This window comes from Ursus arctos, unplaced genomic scaffold, assembly GCF_023065955.2.
Source record: "Ursus arctos isolate Adak ecotype North America unplaced genomic scaffold, UrsArc2.0 scaffold_5, whole genome shotgun sequence".
NCBI classification, from domain to species: Eukaryota; Metazoa; Chordata; class Mammalia; order Carnivora; family Ursidae; genus Ursus; species Ursus arctos.
In genome coordinates this window covers 42,900,044-42,922,901 of record NW_026623067.1, presented here as the reverse complement: position 1 = coordinate 42,922,901, position 22,858 = coordinate 42,900,044, and the positions used below count along the sequence as shown (strand labels likewise).

General features: G+C 40.3%; 2 protein-coding genes across 10 annotated transcripts in view; one reads left to right on the top strand and one right to left on the bottom strand.

Moving 5' to 3' along the window:
- Positions 1–5,065: 5,065 nt before the first annotated feature.
- On the top strand, positions 5,066–6,322 carry GPR151 (G protein-coupled receptor 151). The gene has a single exon (XM_026498430.3). The coding sequence runs from the start codon at positions 5,066–5,068 to the stop codon at positions 6,320–6,322; it is 1,257 nt and encodes a 418-aa protein (XP_026354215.3).
- Positions 6,323–9,365: 3,043 nt separating this feature from the next.
- Positions 9,366–22,858, bottom strand: part of TCERG1 (transcription elongation regulator 1) — a 62,748-nt gene continuing 49,255 nt past the window's right edge. For 8 of the 9 annotated variants that reach the window (XM_026498984.4, XM_026498981.4, XM_026498982.4 and 5 more), the window contains 7 exons: positions 21,011–21,161; positions 16,321–16,485; positions 15,883–16,065; positions 13,777–13,956; positions 13,014–13,097; positions 11,610–11,710; positions 9,366–10,435 (listed from right to left, as the gene is read on the bottom strand). In XM_026498984.4, coding sequence (XP_026354769.2) covers positions 10,234–10,435; positions 11,610–11,710; positions 13,014–13,097; positions 13,777–13,956; positions 15,883–16,065; positions 16,321–16,485; positions 21,011–21,161 — 1,066 coding nt within the window. In that variant the 3' untranslated portion in view covers positions 9,366–10,233. Of the gene's footprint in view, positions 10,436–10,708; positions 10,803–11,609; positions 11,711–13,013; positions 13,098–13,776; positions 13,957–15,882; positions 16,066–16,320; positions 16,486–21,010; positions 21,162–22,858 lie in introns of those variants that run through there. The other variant, XM_057307096.1, reaches the window with a different exon arrangement.

The window sequence follows — 22,858 nt, the reverse complement described above, 5'->3', positions numbered from 1 at the left end:
GCTCCAAGACCCTCAGCCTGAAGGCCGGGGACGCCACACAAACAAGCTAACTGTGGTCCAAAAAATAGCCTGACCGGGGCCCTGGGGGAAGGAGCCCTCAACACAGCAAAGCCGTCAGCAAAGAAGCACCGACAGCGCCTTGTACCCCCGCTCAACAGAGGGAGAGCGGGTGAGGGGCGCGCGGAGGCCTAACCCACGGGGCGCCCGCGCAGCCGGAGCCGAGCATGCTCAGTAAGCTCCCGACACGCAGCTGGCCCCGAAGCCCAGCCCCGTGCACTCCGCGCCTCGCGGAGCTTCACCTGCGAGGTCGGATCCTGCAAGCGTGCAAGCGTGCAGGCCGGGGGAGACATTAACTCCCCGAGACCGACGTCAACCGTGCTAACTTACCTGGTAAGAGAGCTGTTCTCCGCCGGGTGTAATACAGGGATACCGAGTACGCGGCACGCATGAACTCCACCAAGGCTCCGCGCACGTAGGGGCAGGGCTGAGGTCCCGCTTAGATCTCACGCCTGCCCGAGGACCTTGCTCCAGGTGCTCCTGCTCAAGCCCCCACGACAGCCTGCCTCGTACAGCCCTGTCTCTGAACTTTCCTGGCGGTTCATCCCTCCACCTGGATTGCGGCTCCGCCACCTGCGGGGCCAAGGTCGAGCACCGATGTTTGGCGTTGGGCACCGAGGAGTGGCTCAGTAAATAGTAACTGAAAGGAAAGTACACAAGTTTTGTATTCCTAGAGCCCACGGGCTCACTACCTGTTGTTGAACTGAACTCTACCAGTTTCAGAATCGTGATGAACAGAAAGTATCCCCCGGCTCATTCTTTAGGGGGGCAGGATAGCACACTATTTGTGGACACCACCTCTGAGTCCCTAACTCTGGGGCCGGACCCACGGGGGTCCCGATCCCAACTCTGTCGTCTATTGGCTGTGCGATCTACAGACCCCAGAGGCAGATAATTTCGGTTTCTGTGCCTCAGAGTTCCCAACTGTAAGAAGGCGATGGGAGCAACACACCTGTCCAGGAGCTGTCCTGAGGCTTCAGTGGGTAGAACTTGGAGCACCGAGGTTGGCACTGAGGACTCCCCCAGTAAATGACTGTTGGCGTCACTCACCATTCCCTGGACCTGAGCTATAGAGTAAACTTGGCCCAGCCCACTCAGCTCTGCTTTTATCAAAAAGCCACTTAAGTACACCTGAAACTAATGTAACACTGCAGGTTAACTACACTGAAATTAAAAATTTTTTTAAAGCCACTTAAGGGGCACCTGGGTGGCTCAGTTGGTTAAGCATCTGCCTTTGGCTGGGGTCATGACCCTAGGGTCCTGGAATCAAGCCCTGCCTTGGGCTCCCTGCTCAGCGGAGAGCCTGCTTCTCCCTCTCGCTCTGCCTGCTGCTCTGCCTACTTGTGCTCTCTCTCTGTCAAATAAATTAATAAAATCTTAAAAAGAAAACAAAACCACTTTAAAGCATGGCCACTAGTTTACTTTGTCTGGATTCTTTTGAAGTTCAAGCTGGTTGAGGTCCTTTACAACTTGGATTTTTTTTTTAAAGATTTTATTTATTTATTTGAGAGAGAGAAAGAGAGAGCACAAGCAGGGTGGAGGGGCAGAGGGAGAGGGAGAAGCAGGCTCCCCGCTGAGCAGGGAGCCCAATGAGGGGCTCCATCCCAGGACCCTGGGATCATGAGCTGAGCCAAAGGCAGACGCTTAACGGACTGAGCTACCCAGGTGCCCCTGCAATTTGAAAAAAAAATTTTTAATGTCTATGCCTTAAGTTATCTGTTGTTTTATTAACCCTGCTCCATTTCCAGGGGCTTCCTCTTCGCATCGTTGCTATAGGTGGTGTACCTGTCGGGAAACAGCCTGGCACCCACGGACGCCTTTGCTTGGGAGAAGGTGGTGGCTGCACTGTTTCTGGGGCCTCAGCGTGAGTGTGGAGTGGAAGGAGAAGACTGTGTTGGGAGACCATTTCCAAGCTGAGAACCAGCACGCGAGACAGCAAATTCTGAGACCTCTCCCTTTCTCCCTGCTGCCGTCATATATCGTGCTTCCCCGCCTCGTACATACCGTCCATTGGTTTGGTCCTTCTAAACCACAGTCTCTCCCTGGCTCCATCATTTGTTTATGGAAATCACGGTCTCAGATTAGAATACCCCTCTACTGGAGCCTCCGGAGCAATCTAAGAGCACGGACATAGCTGCTGTTTACCTTTTCTCCATCCCAAATAACTCTTAACAAAAAAAAAGCTTTATCAAGGTATACTTTGCATATCGTAAAATCCACTCATTTTGAGTGTACAAGTCAAAATGTTTAGCACATTTACAGAGTTGTGTAACCATCCCCACAATCCAATTTTAACACACTTCCATTACCCCACAAAGATCCTTTGTGCCCATTTGCCCTCACTCCCTTTCCCACCCCGGCCCTAGGAAACCACTAATCTATTTTCTGTCTCCATATATTTCTATGAAATGTCCTGGACATTTCACAGAAAAGGAATTTCACAACTTGTGGTCTTTGTGTCTGGCTTCTTTCACTTAGGTTAGTATTTTTGAGGTTCACCTATGTTGTAGTTTGTGTCATTCCTTTATATTGCTGGCTAGTATTCCATTACACAAGTGTAGCCACCTGTTTATCCGTCACCAGTGTGGGCTTCTGGGTTGTTTCCAGCATTTTGGGGGTGGGGAGGCTGCTTCTGCTTTTCATCCCAAATAACTCTCCGTTTCATTTCTGTATTGTATTGCTCAGTCCACCTCCTCCACACAATTTCTCCCCATGATCCCTTCTATCAAACAGGAAAGGGGTTCAGATACTAGGCAATTCCCCAAAATAAATAAAAATATGGAAACCTGACAAATGTCTGTTCTGCATGCAACTTAATTCTGCATTAAAGTGAACATGTTATCAACAAAGATCAACTTACAAATAAGAAACATGCCTACGGTGTTTTTTTCCCTTTAGGTTTGCTAAATTACATTTAGCCTTTAAATGGAAATGATGTTAAAATGAAGAAAAAGTGGACACAAGCTGCAGGTCACACTTGTCAGTATCTAGACACAGAGGTGCTGATGGATGAAAAGAAAAACATTAACTGGGACTGGGTCCTGGGGCTTGCCAAAGGAGACAATTCCTTTTAGCTACAAGCACATAGTCTCATTTTGATTTCTATGGTTAACGATGATTCCGGAAGAATACTCAAAAACTCATTTCTAGTCCTCAAAGGGTTCAGAAAATAATAACATGTATGAGTATATATACACATATGGGCCCACACATACATATATGCTGAGAGAGAGAGAGCAAATGTACGTAAATGTTAATACCCAGTGAATTTGGATGAAGTGTTTATGAATTGCATAAGGTCTCGCATTTTATTCTGTAAGTTTGCAATTCCTTCAAAATAAAAAGTTAAAGTACATTACCTCCAAAAACTGTGGAAAACTCAGCCTCCCCATCTTTTAGGCCTCTGAACGTTTGGCCTCTAGCTGGAGCACCGGGGGATCCTTCCCGGAGTCCATTTAATAGACTGGGGAAGAACCACATGACGGGCCTTGGTTTCCTTAGTTGTCTTTTAAAGATCAGACTTTCGTGACATTAAAGCCTTCTGGAACTCAGCTCGTTGTCTGTCCCATGTCTTCGGGAGCCTGGAGCGTCCTAAGCTTTAAGCCATGATGTCAAGGAGTCGGGTGCTGAACGGATGTCTTCCACATACGCCAGCTAATCTCTAATGCACACCTCGTCTGTTCGCTCCAAGTAGTGCTCAACAAGTTTCTCTCCTCGCCCCCCACCCGTTTTCTTCCCCAGAAGATGGCGTGGCCTCTTTACCCCCACAAGGGGTGCTTTGGGGTGTGCGCCTATTATTTCCCCGGGCCACAGCGCAAACTGGGGGTTATGGCCCGTGGCTGAGACAAGGCACTGCCCCCATTACTGTTTCCGAAGTACCCCGACTTTCCAGAGGGAGAGGGGAGGCAGACAGACACAGAGAAACCCAGCGCCACAGCCAGCTTTCCCAATATTCGGGAGCTGTTTATGCTATCCGTTCTTATCGGGTGAGGCTGCGGCTTTGAGGAATTTTGAAGTGTCATTCCCTTACTTTCCAGAGACAAACTGGGGAGAGCAGAGCTAGTACCAGAACCCAAAGGTCAGTCTCCCAGCCCAGCACATTCTCAGTGCCCGACACTAAGCATTTCTGGTTCAAGTGCACTCAGAGTAGGCCACGTCCTCACGGCAATCCCACAAACCCCTTCCTAATTCATCGCTTGGTTGCCTTCATCATCGCCACCTATTGAAATCGTATTCCACATAGTCTAACTCAGAGTCTAAAATCACTTCTAAGAAACTCACAACAGTTGGACCAAACTACAGACTAAAGTCGTGTGTAATTAGAGTTTTTACGGAGGACTTCTTTGCAGGGTTCGTTTTCCTTATCCAGCTCCCACGTGTGACCTCAGGCGGCTGCTGGTGCGGGGGCTGGGTCAGGCAGCAGCTCCTCGGCTCAGGGGGAACCGCAGCGTGGGTTCTTGTCTTAAAACCCACAACATCCCCGTGCGCGGGGTCCTTGTCGGAAATGCTTGTTCTTGGCCTCCCTCCTGACCCAGGGCATCAGGTATGCGGGGGATGTGGTGCGGGCTGAAGCGTGAGTCACTTGCCCAGATGCGGTGTCGCCTGAACTACAGACTGCAGTCACGATTTTAGAAATGGCTGAAAATAATTGCCTGCCTAGCTCGTGACCCCCCGGGAACATCCCACTTACATGTATGTTGCCCTCATTTATCATTTATGAGTCTATGGGGGGTTAACTCCGCAGGGCTGACCATGCGACACGAGGCTTGCTAATGAGCAGCCCCCGAGCTGCCTGCCGTTCAGTGCAGCAGCGGCGTCTCGCGTGCGACAGAGCGGAGGTGAGCAGTCAACCTTCTTCCACACTCTGCTCTCAGGAAACAAGCAAGGGGAGGGTCCAGAGGTGTCATTTGACACGGATGACAGCATATTTATTTCCTACACAAAAGAGCCGAGGCAGAAAGACGAAGAGAAGCGAACTTCTGTAAGGACGAGCTGCGTGGGAAAGGTGATGCTGGCAGCCGCCTTCGCGGACTCCAACTCCAGCACCATGAACATATCTGCTCATCTCCACTTTGCCGGAGGGTACCTGCCCTCTGACTCTAAGGACTGGAGGACCATCGTCCCCGCTCTCTTGGTGGCCGTCTGCCTGGTGGGCTTCATGGGGAACGTTTGCGTGATTGGTGTCCTCCTTCACAGCGCTTGGAAAGGAAAGCCGTCCATGATCCACTCCCTGATTCTGAACCTCAGCCTGGCCGATCTCTCTCTCCTGCTGTTTTCCGCACCTGTCCGAGCTACAGCATACTTCAAAAGTGTTTGGGACCTCGGCTGGTTTGTCTGCAAATCCTCCGACTGGTTCATCCACACATGCATGGCAGCCAAGAGCCTGACGATCGTGGCAGTGGCCAAAGTATGCTGCATGTACGCAAGTGACCCAGCCAAGCAAGTGAGTATCCGCACCTGCACCATCTGGTCGGTGCTGGCGGCCATCTGGGCTGTGGCTAGCCTGCTACCCCTGCCCGAATGGTTCTTCAGCACCACCAGGCTTCACGCAGGTGTGGAAATGTGCCTCCTGGATGTACCCCCTGTGGCCGAAGAGTTCATGGCAGTGTTTGGTAAGCTCTACCCTCTCCTGGCATTTGGCCTTCCGTCACTCTTTGCCAGTTTTTATTTCTGGAGAGCTTATGGCCAGTGTAAAAAACGAGGAACTAAGACTCAAAATCTTAGAAACCAGATGCGCTCCAAGCAACTCACAGTGATGCTGCTGAGCATGGCGGGCACCTCTGCGGTTCTGTGGCTGCCTGAGTGGGTGGCCTGGCTGTGGATACGGCACGTGAAGGCCGGGGGCCCGACCCCACCACAAGGCTTTATAGCCCTGTCTCAAGTCCTCATGTTTTCCATCCCTTCGGCCAATCCTCTCATTTTTCTCGTGATGTCAGAGGAGTTCAAGGAAGACTTGAAAGGCTTATGGAAATGGATGATAACCAAAAAGCAACCGACTGCCTCAGAGTCTCAGAAAACACCAGCTGGTAACTCAGAGGTCCCTCCCGACAACGTTCCATCTTCCGAGTCCCCAGCATCCATACCAGAGAAAGAGAAAACTGGCTCTCCCTCCTCTGGCATAGAGAGAAGTGAGAAGACACAGATTCCCATCCTCCCTGATGTGGAGCAGTTTTGGCATGAGAGGGACACCGTCCCCTGTGTACAAGACAATGACCCTATCCCCTGGGAACATGAAGATCAGGAAACGGGAGATTGTGACAAATAGATTAAGTTTCAATGCAAAACAAATTGTGATTATTGTATTGACTTGTACTGCTGCTTGTCAACACTACAGCCTTTACCATACACGACAGTAAAATTACTAACGTTAGAGATTACAAAAATGCTTCACAGTATGCATTTTCAAAATGCGCAATTTGGTAAGTAGAACACCATGGTAGGTAATGATTGTGCTTCCAAATTATATCCTGGCTATCCCGAGAGTTAACCTAGGTGTTGTGTGAAGATGCTTCTGGCACAAACTAGAAATTCCAGCTGCTTTGTCCGTTGTTCACAATCGCAGTTTTATTGGGTACTCCTTAGGACCACCCTGTACTGGCTGGAGCAGAGCTCATCTTTGCCAAAGGCTTAACTCCTTTCCTTTTACTTTCTTCCTGAACCTACTAGCCTTAATGTTCCTTACCAAACTTCATTTCATACAACCAAAGTTCAAAATCTACTTCCACTTAAGAGATTTTAAACACATTAATGAATGTTAAGGAGTAATCTTCATTTGCTTAATCCATGTAAAATTTCCATGACTGAAGGTTACAGAATAAGGACCACTCCCTTACTGTGGACTGATTTCAAACCACGGCTTATTTTTGTCTGAGTAAATTCACACTTCGCCTTATCCTAAATAACCTGCTTCGCTCATCTTTGTAAAGCCACCTCTGTCTTCAGTTTCTAAGCCTGAGGATTTTAGCAGCTTTGCATGACACTCTAAATCCTGATGTGGAGAAAAAAACTTTTAAAACTGCCCTTCTTTCTCTTCCCAATTACCTGTTCCTCCCAATACCTCCTTTCAGTCAAGATAAATAGAAGCTACAGTTAATGATAAAGGTAGTAATTGCTGAAGGCAACCCTCAAGTATGAAGGATAGGGATGGTCATGTTTCTTGTTAAATGGCACTAAATGTCTCCTGAACACTGAACTTGAACCCTGCCCAAGTTTTAAAATACCTAAGGGTCTTTGTTATAAAGATGCTCAAGAGTAACAAGATAGGTGTGTGTGTGTGTGTGTGTGTGTGTGTGTGTGTGTGTGTGTATATATATTTTTTTTTAAGTAGTAGGAAAAGAAAAACTCCATGGATAGAAAACAGAAATTGGCTAAGAACAGAAAACAAACAGCACAAGGGCGATGCAGAAAGAAAAGCAGTGCTATTAAATTTTGTGTTCCCAAACATATTACCGGTAGAATTCGAGTAAAAGGCTGTAACTATTCATTTTACGGCAAGGTAGAGCATACCCAATAAAACATAATGATTCGGACCCATTTCTTTCCCTATCAGATATAAGGACACTTATCCACAATTCTTGATTACTTTGTCATGGAACTCTGGGTATTTGCACTGAGGGGCTTCCTCAGAAAAAAAAGTGCCTTTAGGCCAAGCCACCGAGAACTTAAAATATAAAAATATGCTGTGGACGGAACTTTTCTGTTTAAAAAATGTTCAGTCTGTGGGTTTTTTGGTTTGTCTTTTGTCTTTACATATGGTTGTGGTTTGCTGTTTCAACACAGAAGATAGGGCTGTTTTCATTTTACTTGGTTCATTACAAATTTTATTTTAAGGCTCACAAGATCACAAAGTACAATTTAACCCGAATATCCAAATACTGTTTTGTGAGACAACAGTTATACAGAGGGAGTACCTTTAAAATTGTCTGTGATGAACTATTTGCATTAAAGACTGTTCATTATATATAGTAAATGTTGGATGTAAGCTTCCAGTGTTTGACATTTTAAGTTGTAAACAAATAAAAACAACTGCTTTATTTCAGATAGTTTTGGAAACTTAAAAAGCTGTCTTTGTCTTGAATGCTCCTTTCAAAATCATCATTTGGCACAATGGGGCTTTATGGGGAGGTCAGACCTTAACACTGATACAGGTCTCAGGGTAACTGAATCAAGTATTTTTAAGGAGTTTGCTGTTAAGTGCCAAGTCAAGACGGACATTTTGAGACACAGTGTAATTACAATGACCTTTTCATTAAGAACTTAATACACAGTCCTGACTTGATCTTTTAAAGAAATCTGCATAGTAAAGTTTGATTTGCACCTTAAATGAATAATCAATCCCAAAGCCATTTTTTTCCCCACACTTTTCAACTGCGAGAAACAAAGTAGTGAGTGGACAAACAGTACTATGTGGAATTCAGAAAAATAAAACAAAACATTCTAGAGGGTTTACTTTGTAGGTTATATAATATATATAATAGTTGTGTTCCTTTTGGCAAACACTGCAGTTTTATTCCTCACAGAACTTAAAAAGCCACTCGATGGAATTATAAAAATGACCTTTGAAAAAAGGGAAAAAAATATCTTGTTAATTTTCAGTTGCAGAGGTTAAGATCTTAGGTAATTCCAGTTTCCTACATACATAATTTCTGTGGCACTTAATATACTTAAGCTAAGTACTAAGTGATGTAAATGTGAACGAGTCTGTGCACCCATGTGCTGCATGTCTGTGTGCACATGACATACAAATACAGATCTGTTGGTTCTTCCTCATTTTATGTTTTGTTAAAAGCATTCACAGCTGGTGTGAGATAACAGGAAAAATAAATTATCCAATTAATGTGTTTTTCTGAAGCATTTATGTGGTATTCTGAAATGAGAAATCTATGAAGGTATGAGACAGAGGAGTCTTTAAACTGGGGAGGTACAGCTAGAAAAAGCAAGTAGGGGTCAAAGGTGGGTGTCATGGTATGATGTGCAGGACACACTGAAAGGATGCCAAGAAGGCATCAATCAGCCACATGGTAACATAAAAGACAAAAACAAGAGAACAAACAAATCTACATCTTCTTGCTATGAAGCAATAAGATATTGCTAAGAGACTGAGCACCAAAATGGTTCTTTACATTCCTTCCCTTTTATACTCAATTAATTTATTATATTCAAGCCTTTAAAAACTATGTAATATTTAAGATGTAAAGTCAACTTGCTTTGTGCCAAATTACATTTGCTACTGCTTTTAAGAACAGGTTTAAAAGAAGTTGTGTTTTTTTTTTATAAATTCTTTTAACAATAATCATATACAATCCACATATATAAAAAGGGTTGGTTTATTGTAGTTCAAATACATAAACTGAACATTCAAACATCTTAAAATTAAACTTTAGAAACAAAAGTTTAACATTCAAACAGGAGTATAGTTTACAGGGAACACCCAAGAAAGGTAATTTGTTGTCTAATCCAGAATATTGATAAAGATCACTTAATGGTAAATAAAATGTGTTTAACCAGCAGTCCTATTCTGGCCAACATGTTAGTTATGACCGTGGTTCCATACCTGAGAAGAAATTACTAAATAAATCTTCTCTTAGGCTAAACAACAAGACTTGGCCTCTAATTCTGAGGGGATAATCAAAGCACATAAGTGAACAAACAAAACTAAAGTGTTCTTTAGAGACAAAGGTAAAAGTATGTCCATTATAATAATCTTAGCCTCTGGAAGATAAGAATTCAATTTTCAGTGTTTTCTCTTTAAACCCGCTTTAAAAAACAAAATCAAAACAACCCCCAACTTAGGTTTTCTTGGAGTCTGTGGTATTTGCATCTCTCAAGTTCAAACCACAAATGCTCTTACGTCTTGCATGTTTTAACACTGCTAGAAAGAACGTCACCAAAAGTCACTGACTTCCACACCTCATAAAAGGATGATTTTTAGCTTCGAGATTTTAGATTTACTAGAGACAGCCTATATTTGAGTATGTATGTCAGTCATGCCACACAAAGAAAAGCATAAATTATTTCCCAAGTGTTCTCTGTTCAGAAACGGTTCACGAATGCTTCTCCTTCTGTTCGTCAGATGGTTCTGCAATAGTTTGACTAATGCACATACATGTAAAAACCTGAAAATTGGCTCATGCAAGCGTTTTGAATGAAGATCCCCCTGTGGAAGAGTACTGAGAATTATTTTGTTGATCGTCTCGTGGGCTCTGACGCTGTGGGAGGCGGGGGTGGACCCCGGCGGTCCAGGTCGTCCACATATGCCACAATCAGTTTACGCCTCTCCTCGGGCACACAGTCTAGTACTAGATACCGTTTGTCGTTCTGTAAGATTTTTTCTACATCTTTCAGGTGCTGATCAGATTCCTGGATTAACTTTTTGGATCTGAAATAAGAAAAGAAGTCCAAGAATTACTGACTGCTGTTCCTAGGTCTTTCAGAAATGAGCTGGAAATGTCCATCTAGTTCCTAATCGTGTTTCCATTTTATTTTATTTTTTTAAGAAAAATTTCACTGCAGTGGTCACCTTTGTAAGTCGCCTCAGCAAAGACTCCAAGGAGTGAAAGGGCCTCAGAAGCTGAATTACCCTCCCACCCCTACTGGTGGTCCCTCCAGATCAGGGCTGAGGGTGGGTGGGTAAATCTTGCCCGTGCTGTACCTGTTCTGTGGATGAACAGAGGACTTCAGTCTGCGGGGCTGCCAATCCCAGCATCTCTCACAAGCTTTCACTTTCACATCTTTCACTAAATTAACTATAAAAATGTAGAAAGAAGTCTTACTTCACATCTAATTTAAAAGCCCAAGCTGATGCAAAACATTAAGGATCCTGACCAAAAAAATCCAATGACAAAATACCTAAAAACCACACCCTCAGCACTATCTATCCTCCCGTGCACATACCCTTCATTAAGATGTTTCCAATTTTTCTCTTAAAGGAAGAAAAGCTGGAGCATGAAACAAAACTGTTTCCTGCACACTGACAGCTAAGCAACGTTAACTTGTTTTCCTCATGGTAAACTGTTGGGAATGTGGAACTACTGGGCATGTTACAGAGAAATCTTGTTTCAAACTCTGATTTTATCATTTCAAATTTTTAAAGTATGCAGCAAACTGCTATTGTCTGAAAAAAAATGTTTTTGCTGAGCTTAAATAAGATGATTTCAAGCTTTCGAACTGTTTCACAACACTGAAGAGTCTTCATAGGAAGCAAAGATAATAGATAGTGAAGGATTATTTTAAAAGTCTCTTCACAAATACAATTCTTAAAGTCAGGGGTACTCCTAAAAAAGCAGTGAAGTAAAAACAAAAGTGTGTTTAAAAAACTGGATGGGTGGGTAACACAAAATAAGAATTGACATCTGGGCCCTTTCTTTAAAAAAAAAAAAAAAAAAAGTAACACAGATATGGGCTGTATTTGGCCTTTGATAAAAGTTGGCTTCTTCTTATTCCTAAAAATTAATAATGTCAACATGTGTGTGAATGCAAAGAATGCTTTGGCCATTAGAGTAAGGACTAGTAAAGACAATGACTGCTGATATGAAACATTTCATTGCACACACCTATAGGTTATAAATTTGGTCTCTTTCAAAAGCGTCCTGAAGTCAGCTTTGGCTGTGATGTATTTGTCTCTGATGTATTCTTCAAATTCTCTTTGTTTTTTCTGCAAAAAAGAAAGTAAGATTAGAAAAAAAAGGTCACTAATTCCAAAATTAGAATCAATTATTTATTAAACCAGTTATTTATAAGTCATGTTATAAATAATTCAAAAGAAAAAGGCACTAAGGTGCATTTTTGTTCACATAACAATCACTAAAATGCAAAATGCGCAATGTACATTTTTAAGGCTGAAAGAAACCAAGGTCCCATAGGCTGTATTAGCAGTAGCTAAGACTCCAGGGCTTGCTAGGTGTGACACTGCAGAGGGTTTGATGAGATTATCTCCCTGCACGTTCCTAACAACCTCAAGCGGTAGACTTTAAAAAACAAAGAGATTAAGGGGTAAACGTGCCTTTCCTATAGACTGTATTTATTTCTTCCAGCACCAAGACAATAATATGGTACGACTTAGGAGAACAACTAACAGTCATAACTTTACTGAGGGATACTGAGCATTTAGCTTTTCTAGTAAGGGAACAGGAATGATGGGTATAAACTCTTTGGACAAAAAAGTACATAAAACTGAATAAAATTTAAAAAGCCCTTATTGTCAATTGTAAACAATCAGCAAAGTTAGAAACTGAGACTAGACCTGTCAGCTATCAGTCTACCACTCTCTCCCACCCGTGTGTACTTTGTGGTCCACACACCTACAGTCCCAACTTATTAAAGTAAATTCTATGGGGCTGTGCACTCTAGACCTGGAGAAACCAACCAGGCAAGGAGAACAATGGGGGCAGGGAACAAATGAACGGCAAAGGGCTAAAGTAAGACTGCGGTCAGCTACGGTTCCCTTGGCCTCATTCACTATTTCAGAACCTAGCTGACTTTGTTTCCCACACAGGAGGCAGAGTGCACCAGAAGAGAGCTTGGCTTCTAAAACTTCACTCGTCTAACGTTTCTCTAACTCCAGTCTCTGGAGCATACGGGAACAAGAAGCAGTGTTACGGCATTCTGGTAGCGTGGCTCAGGGGCGCTGACAGCCTGGTACCAGCATGAATGTACCTACCTAGTGGGACCTGACTATACAGTGAATAAAAAACTATAGCTTCATTAAAGCTCTAACACCCCCAAACACAGGCTTGACCCAAAGGATTAAATTTTTAAGTTTCTACTGTGCTTTCTTGTTTATGTATCGTGCAAGACAGAAAATATGAATTTAAACTTCAGATTAATTTCTCATACACTTAAAAGTATTCACCTAAAATCATCAATTTCATTTTGGTCAAGATACTAGTGGTACTGATTAAGCACCCAATTAATATTTATAAACCGACAGTAGTAAATCTCAGACAAAATCCTCTTACCCTGTCACTGGAGGAGAACTTAATGCACCGAGGATCTTCCTTAATAATTTTTTTTACTTCTTTCCATGTGGATGTTAAGGTAATCTTTGAAAGGCAAGTGAATAAAAAACATAAATACAAGTCACTTTTATTGACAGGGTCAAACGGCAGCACGTATGGAACATGACATCACACACTGACCTGCCATCTCTTGCAATGCCCAAACGTAAATGGACTAGTTCAGGAGAGGGAAGCAGCTTTACTGCACTTTCTTTTTGGCTTGCCACAAGAGTTATTTTCATGGCCGTTACTTCCAAGTGATCTAAGACTATCACCTGCAAACCCTGTGTCTCCACAGGTAACACCATAACTTCTAAAGAAGCCGTCACCAAATAGAGATCAGATAATCAGAAGAAAACCTGAACAACAGAGGGTACAAACAGCCAAAGGAGGGGGCCATGGTGCCAAACTGAAAATGGAGCTAACGATGGAATCTATAAAATCTCTCATCAGGAGGGATCAATGATCACACATCTAGGGACATTATGAACTACCACAGCAGCAGATACGAATGTGGAAACTGCAGAAGGAAGTAATTTCTACATAGTAAGAATGCCATGAACATTTTTACTTAAAAAAGGAAAAATAAAATCAGAGAAGAAAGTGTCATAAAACACATGAATTCCAGTAACGGATCTAGAGACTAATAATCACATCAATGTTTTACTTTTGGAATTATTCATGAAGGCCCATCTAGATTACACAGGGAAAACAAGGGACTTACTGCAGAAGTTTCATCCAGAAGTTGCCTAAAGTGCTCCCTCTTCTTTTTGGTAAGTGCTTCAATGTGTTCATTAAAAAGCTTCTCTTTCTCCTCTCTTTCCAACAAGGATCCAGATTCCCAACGGTGATCTTTCCGCAGAGTCCTCCGAGTATCAGACCATGACACATCTGAAGAACGTACCTAAAAATTATATCACCAGAGACTTATCTTCTCATATTTCAACAATAAAAGGCTTATTTATTTAGTTTAGGAATGATACATTCAATAATAAGAGAAGCTTCTGGTGATTCCACATTAGTTAAGCAGTCACTGAAAATCTGCTTTTTTAAAGCCAGAAAGCCCACCGCTCAGAGCTCACCTAAGCCATCAAGCAAGGATCTAGAGGTGGAGAAAGATGAAGAGAAGAACTTCTATTTAACATCTTACCAACATTCAGTAGGATAAATGGATACAAATAAAACAGGAACTATCTTACTGTTGTTCTAAAGAGGTCACGGGGGGGGGGGGGAACCACTCAACAAATCTTGAGCTCAAATGTGTATTTATCAACTACATACGGAAAGTGACACTTCTGAGCATAAGCAAGAATTGACATGGCTAACGAGAGAAGACATGGCAGATTAGGCTGGCTCAACAACCAGCAAAAAGGTATGCTTTATGGCTGCAAATGGCATGACAAGTTATTGCTAGTCACACTGCTGCCAACGCTAAGAAATATGGGAGATGGAAAAGACAGGTGAGAAAGAAGAAAAATAAAAAACATTTATTTAGCCAACATTTATTAAGTATCGATAAACATGTCAGCTGAACACGGAGCTTGATACTGGAAAAACAAATAAGACACTAACCCTTCCTTTAAAGGAGTCACTTTTTTAAGAGAAAAGAGACGTGTAAGCAAATAATTGCAACAGCATATAGTTAAGGGCTGCAGAGGTGTATGCTCAACACAGGGTGGCAAAGGGCAACAGGAAAAACAAATCTGCCTTAGATGCGTCAAGATCAACCTCACAAAAGAGAGCTTTGAGTGTGATCTTGAACAGTGAGTTTGTAAATGCAGCAGGAAGCACTGTAGGTGGAGGGACTGGCATGAGCAATGACAGGACTCATTAATGTAAGTATGGCTTCTTACAGGTAAGTTCAGAAGGTCTGACGCTTAGGGGGGAAGAGAGGAAACCAAAGAGGGTAACGTAGTATCAAGGTGGGGGGCTCAAGAAATAAACAGCCTTATATATCATGCTAAGAAGACAGAGTTTTAAATGTAGGCGACCACTAGAAACACAGAGAACCTTCTCTCTCTGCAAGCCACAGGGAGAGTGACAAAATCGTTCGGGTTTTATGAAGATTTCTATGACTGTGATAAAGAGGATGCATTCGGGGAAAGTAAAGGCAGGGAGAACAATCAGGGAATGACTGTCACTGTCACAAGAACAAAAAGAGCAAAGTGAAAACAGATCATCAGAAGAAAGGGAAGAAATCAGAAGACGTGACGTAGTAATGAAAAGAGCCTTTAAGAAAGGAGAAGAGAAAGAGCGGGAGAGATGGTGACAGAGAAAAGGGACAAAACAAGAAAAACAGCAGAGAGGCCTTGGGCATTCACTGTACGGAGAAAACCCTACACACCTCAACAACCCTGGGTGATGCAGAAGGGTTTGTCAAGAAAATTCCAGGGTATCTCCTGGGGTCAGTACACCTCCAGTCCTAGATCTCACACCATTTACATGTATAATAATTTATCATCACCATGATGACCTTAAATCATCAAGCAAAAGGTTTAACTACAGTCAGCACATTTTATTTATTACTATGGCATGTCAGTATGTAATAATTTAAGATGACTTCCATCAAGAATAAAGAAGTTATCTCTGAGACTAAAGGATTATAAATTTTTATATATACAAAATATCTAACCACTGAAATTGTTAAATAGGGTTTTCCTATTCTAATGGTGCTAACACCAAGAACTCCATTTTAAAACACTTTCTAAAACAACTTACCAAATTATATCTCTGATTCAATTTAAATATGAAAATTTTCACTAACGAGGTAATATAATAGATCTTTAATATCCAGTACTACAGAGGGGTGGGAGGGAAGAGTAATATATACCATGTCAGACAAAAGAGCCTTGAAATTCTGGATAGCTTCTTCCCGTTTGTGTTGCTCTCTCTCTCGATCTATTTCTTTTGTTTGTTCTGAACGAGCCTTTTGAACCTCTCTTTCTCGTTCTCGAAGACTTGCCTCAATGCGGGCTTGCCTTTCAAGCTCCTTTTCTTTTTCTGAGTCTAAATTCTGTAAAAGTAAAATTACAGTATCAAAATATGTTTCCACAGAATAACTAGTTTGCCAAATACAAAATTTCAAACCAGATTTTTACCAAGAATATTCCTAAATACTATACCTCGTTTCCACACCAACTACTAGAGATTCTTATATTAAGAATATCAACAAGAAAAATTCCAAATCCAAACAGGAGTGAATACCTTTATAATGCAATTAAGAATTTTATTATTCCACACTTACAGTACAAGTAAACAGGATGGTTACCTTGGCTATTTTTTCAATATACTGTTTGAAAAGGTCTTCTCTCATTGATGAACTGTCCACTGCTTTGTAACGTGGATCACTTTCTACTTTGTCTTTCACTTTGCTCCATCGAGACTGACTGTCCAAGTGATGATTAGATAACAGTTCAAAGAAATCCGATTTAATCTATATTTCAAAACATATAGTGGGATGGGGGGGAAATGTGCCATGAGAAATTCCTCATATGCAAACGTTTGTAACCAGAAAAAACTATTCAGTTACCTTAAAGATGGGAATAGTAATAACCTTTTGGGTGCATTTATTTAGAGTGGAATCATTTTTAGTAAAAATGATTATCAGAATCGCTCTTTCAGGAAAAATGTAAAAAACAACACACATACAAGCCTTCATTTAAAGCCTACCAAATTCAAGATAAATCATTTTCTCCAATGAAATTGTTCAAATACAGAAAAAAATCTTAGGTTGTTTTTAACTTTTGCACTTCAGAACTGCAATTTTTTAAAATAAGAAATAAGAATTCACATTTATTTTTAGGTAAGATTCAGGCTTATGAATGGATATAGTACACTATACTTTAACATCAAGACAGTAAGAATGACTTCTTTTTAAAAGTAAATGAGTAACATTTTTTGTTTGATACAAAAGGGGAATTTAGAAAGAGGTGAGCGCAAATAAGTCTCACTCATTAGAAACTTGAAACTATACTGTCAAATGTGTAAAAACAGATTAAAAAATGGTAAATTTTTGTATTTTAGTTTAAAAAAGCAATGTTTGCACCCTTATATATAAATTACAGAATTTCTATGGTCATAATTAATCATTACATAAACTATACTCAGATTTTTTTGTACTTTTTAGCCATTAAATATGTATGCCTTTACCATTATACAACTCAAAATAAAAGTGTTAAGTAATCAACATTCTTAACCAATTAAGTACCAAGTCAGTAATATTATACCAAGGGTATGAAACGGTATTAATCCCCTAGTGTCAACATATACAAGACTTAGAATCCCTCTCCCAGACTGTAATTCCCGTTTTTTTAAATAGGGAATAAAGGAATAAAGGAGGCATTTATTTTTATGCACCTCTGAGGACCCGTTTTAAAATTTAGTCTCATTTAAATTATCTTGTACTCCTACCAGGGGAGACACCTGATGTGGCAGTCAATATAACAGAGGATTCTGACCATGTCAAGAACCTCTCCTCCCCATAGGGGTTAAACATGCTGGCTTACCACCTGACCAAAGGAATGAGAAATTAGGAATGGAACCATTTCTTCTGCCTATTCCAACCCTCACTTTTCCTGTGAGAGGATTAAAAGGGAGGATGATGTCCTTTCTGGAGAATACCTGTAACGTTGTAAGAGTTTCCCTATCAGAGATTTTTTTTAAAAAGACAAGAGCTAACTAGCTGTGGATTTCTTTACTACTGAACTTAGCTCTTGCTTTTGTTTGGAATAGTAAGAAATACTCATAAACCCAGTAATTCCAGACAGTGAAAAAGAAACTACTTGATATAGTGATTTAACAATTTTTCTGTTCATCTTGTGTACTTTGTATCTGACACGATGAACACCCAATTCCTAGATGCATATAATTACAAAGCAAAACTGACAAAATTTATGTTAAATAAAGCTTGCGAGCTGTATCAAATAGGAATCTTTCCAAGTCATAGGAATTTATACTGAATTAAGACAATTTTCATATATTAGACATGAAACTTATAAAGAATTATCATATAAGGCTTTAAAAAATGTGTGATGTATAAACAAAGTGAACTTTAAATAAAGTTAATTTTCCTTTCACTGTGGATACTACCATGACAGGCTATTACATGGCTTACCAAAGCTGCTATTTATATGGGAATTATTTAACAACTGCGTAAATGTCAAAAAAATATGTAAGTTACCACTACCAGCAATTCAAGTCTCTATATCCCCTATTTTCTTCTCTCTCCAAATGGAAGTACCTTATCATCTAGGCTGGTCAGTTTAACAGGGAAAAATAGTCTCCCTAGCCTAATGTAACTTGTTCCTAACTTGTAACCTAAATTTAACTTGTTCAAAATGAAATTTAAGGGAGGGTAGAGGGAAAATTGCCAACTTTATGAGAGGATTAACTATTATATGCAATTTCGAATGTGTTGTTCCAAAAGGTATATTACTTGAACCACAATTTTATAAAAACTGGTTATAATAAAAAATTGTAATAAAATAAACAAAAACTTGAGGGTAGTTCTTTTGGCAAACAAAACAGCCCAGTAAAATAAACAGAGTTTTAGGAACATTTTTTATAAAACTGAAAATTACCAGTAAAAGCTACATGAAATGATTTTACCCTTTAGCTTAAAAATGTCTACTAAAGGAAAAAAAAGTGACTTCACCAAAAGTCAATATCCTTCATAGGTTTTTGGCTCAGCAAGTAATAACCTTTAAACCTTTACTATTCAGCTATTAATTACATTATCTCAACGCTACAAACAGCAGCTAGAGAATCACAGGAATAAAGAAATTCCAATATACCAGCACCATGCTACTAGCACTAATCCTACCACTCAATTACAGTTGAAATGTGATTTAAAAAAAATGGTATAGACAATATACTTCATAAAAATAAATATACAGTAAGTCATGAAGAAAGTGGTAACACTTCACTAACCAGCTACTTCTCAGAATGTGAATATAAAATATACTATATTTAAACCCTTAAAGATTTCTGTCTCCATAGCCTAGTGAGTAATTTTGCATTCTTTAAACTGGCTGAGAAATTACTTTAGTAATTTCTGGCCTCTTTTTAAAAAATTTAATAATGATAGAAAACCAAACCTATAATTTAGAGAATTTTACAATCCAAAAAAAACAAAGATGAATATATTAGGTGTATTTAGATATAGTATCTATTTAATTTATTTCAATTAACACATTCTGGGCACAACTCTCATCACTTCATAAGGAAAAAGACTAAAAAAATGTAGTGAAGTACCGGAACTGCGGGAGGCTAAAGTCACCATACAGAGATACCAATTCTTTCCTCACTAGGGAATCCCATAATACTTTGCGTATCAGTGATTGATAGCTGTCAGACTGAACTGATTGACAGGCCGCACAGCACAAAACTGTAAAGTCTATCCACTTGTTATAAAACAGAATACACAAAATAGTTACAAAAAAAAAGTGTTAAGAAAAAGAACATTAGTTACAAATGCAAAGAGAAAAACATTCAATTTGTATAAAAGCAATCACACAGTAGCAATCATTTATTTACTTGGCTTTCTTTAATCAAATAGATTATTACTAAAAGTCAAAAGTAGCAAACAATTCATTAACATGACTCTAATTCAACACTTAATTTTGCACATTTCCTGAGAAGTATAATCATTTGGAAAAAAAAAAGTTGATAGTGAAGTAATTCTGAAAGGATCTACACTGAAGCCCAATATATTCTTTTTTTTTTTTTTTAAAGATTTTATTTATTTATTTGACAGAGATAGAGACAGCCAGCGAGAGAGGGAACACAAGCAGGGGGAGTGGGAGAGGAAGAAGCAGGCTCCTAGCAGAGGAGCCTGATGTGGGGCTCGATCCCAGAACGCCGGGATTACGCGCTGAGCCAAAGGCAGACGCTTAACCGCTGTGCCACCCAGGCGCCCCCCAATATATTCTATAATCAGGAAATTTCAGGTATTTCTGACAAAAGTCATTTCACCCAAAACTACTGCTATTTACAGTGAAAGAGGCTTCTTCTCAGTAAGAGTGGTATTACTTCCCTAACATTTCTTAACAGAATTTGTGATGTTTTAACTTTCTGGGATAACAGGCCATTTTAAATGTCAAAAATGATTAGGCTTCAGAGGTTCTTTTTCTCCATTCACAAAGCACACAGGGACACTAAGGAGAGTGGCTGCATGTTTTGATGGTTCATGCACCACTGGTGCCGCCTCCACCAGCCTGCTTCTCCAGCGATGGGCTGCTCTCCATTCCTGACACTGCTCTCAAATGACATTTGGAATTCATTAATCTTTAATAGCTGACCTTTATTTCTGATAAGCAATAATTCATATGTAAGATATGTTTACTAAAAGATTAGAAAGTCACTGAAATGCTATCTTTTAGAAGGCAAAAAAGATAAAAAAGCTTTTTGAAATTTAAAGGTTACCGCTTATTAAGAATCTTGAAATCTTAGCAAGCACCAGTGAATAGACAGACCTAATAGTCCGTTCTGGGTTTACTGGGCATCTCTGTATTAATAAATTGTAAATGTAAAATAAAATATAAAGCAAATCTAGGTAGTTTAGTGAAGTTATTAAAATAAACATCACAGGGCACCTGGGTGGCTCAGTTGGTTAAGTGTCTGCCTTTGGCTCAGGTCATGATGCCAGGGTCCTGGGATCAAGCCCCACATGGGGCTCAGCGGGGAGCCTAATTCTTCCTCTCCCTCTTCCCCTCACCCTATTTGTGCTCTCTCTATCTCTCTCTCAAATAAAATCCTTAAAAAATAAAAAATAAAATAAACATCATGAAAGTAAAGGGACAATTCACACATATAAACAACTATAAAAACTTATAAAGCTAAACAATAAATGTGAGTCCTTTAATTTATGCCCATGAACAAGATTAGGAACACAGCCCCATATTAGTCCCTTCCTATTCACACTCCCATCAATCACACCACCAGAACTAAAACCATCTTACCTTCTCACCTCTGGTCTTCGAATCTTCTTTCTCTTTCTTCCTTGCAGCTGCCACAAATTCATTAAACAAGGCTTCTCGATCTTTCATCTTTTCGATTGCTTTGAATCTTGAATCTTTAGCATGCTTGGCTGCAAATTCACTAAAAGTAGCTCTGTAACAAAATGGCAAGTGTGCTAACTTTGGTAGAGCTATTTCTGCTTGTAGAAAGGTATAGCAGAAGACACCATTTTTCCAGCAAGAGTATGTGCCAAAGAGTCACTGAGCCCCAACATCTGCCCAAACAGTGAATAATGAGCTACAGAAAGGAGTAAAAAAGGGCTAAAGGGTGAAAATGTGGTTAGCGCTTTGTATACTATCAACATGATACTGGGGGATAACACAGAGAGCAAAAAATGTATGTGCTGCAAGAGACTTCAGAGCTCATCTATTTTCACACGAAGAAGAGGCTGAGTCTTGCTTCTAGCCATGGAGGAGTAACTTTATTGAATTAGCTCTTGTTCCAGAAACAACTGTGAAACAGGACAAAATATATGAAGCGACTGATTTCAAAACAGTGAACAACAGGCAGAGTACTAAGACTGAGGAAAGCCCCAACCCTCTGCCTTAGGACAACTTCCCAAGAGACCGTACTCCAAGCAGAGTACAGCAGTCTCAATAGCCAGAAGCAGTGAAGATCAGTTTGGGTGCTAAAATAGCAGAGGAAAAAGCTATAGCAAGAGAGTACTCCACAAATATACCTAAAAGCGATTCCCCACAAGTGGACAGCCAAGGCTGGACTGCAATAGCAGGGAAAGACCACGCCCCCCACCAAAGTGAAAGTGCCACATGGTTAAGAGCAAAAACCAGATCTTAGAAATTGATAGTACAGAAAAAGGACAGCATTTACAATGAAATCCACAAAAGATGCACAAGGGAGACAAAGCTGGACTGCTGAAAAACACCTTCTACCTTGAGATCCACACTCACAAAGCCTTACATCAAAACTAACTTAACATGATCAGCCTGTAATAAAGTGAACTGCCTGTGAAAACAAAAATCCAGATTTCCAACATTCAATCAGAAAACACTAAACACGCAAAGTATGCATAATCCATACCAAAAAAAATTTTAAATCAACAGAAACCAAACCCAAAATGCCCAGATGCTTAGGCAGAGACAAATCCTTTAAAATTATTATAATTATACTGAAAGAAAAGTAGGCTCAAAGAACTAAAAACAAGTCTTAATGAATGAACAAAAAAAAGGGAGTTTCAGCAGAGTAGTATAGAAAGTCGAAAAAAAGAACCTAAAGCTAACTGAAAGAAAAAATTCACTGGATGGGCTTAACAAAAGAGGAGACACAGAATAAAGAGCCAGTGACTCCAAGTTAGATCAGTAACAGTTATCTAATAAAAGAGTACACAGAAAAAAAATTAGGGGGAGGAGGAGAATAGTCTCAGGGATGTGTGAGATAATACCAAACACTTTAAAATAGGCGTAATTAGAATTCTAAAAGAGAAACTGAATGAATCAGAGCAGAAAAAATAAAAATTTTCCAGATTTGATGAAAACATCAACATAGAGAAATGCAAAATGCACAGCAAATTGCCAAGCAGGTTATATTAAAAAGATGAGGCCTATGAGGGCTAATGAGGCTCAGCATTAAAAAAAATTTTTTTTCTTCACAAATAAAAGGCATTTATATAGCTTTCATACATTTCGATAGACTCAACATTTTAAGCTTTCACCTTACGTAATAGTAATTTGCTCTTATAAAAATACTCCCATATTTAGCATGTTTTTAGAGGGGAAAAATAAATCTTACTTTCTCCTTTTAAGAACTATTTAACTATTTCAATGCACATATAA

Bases quoted from the DNA above. Each gene is read 5' to 3' on its own strand.
- GPR151 (XM_026498430.3), top strand. From the start codon at position 5,066: ATGCTGGCAGCCGCCTTCGCGGACTCCAACTCCAGCACCATGAACATA.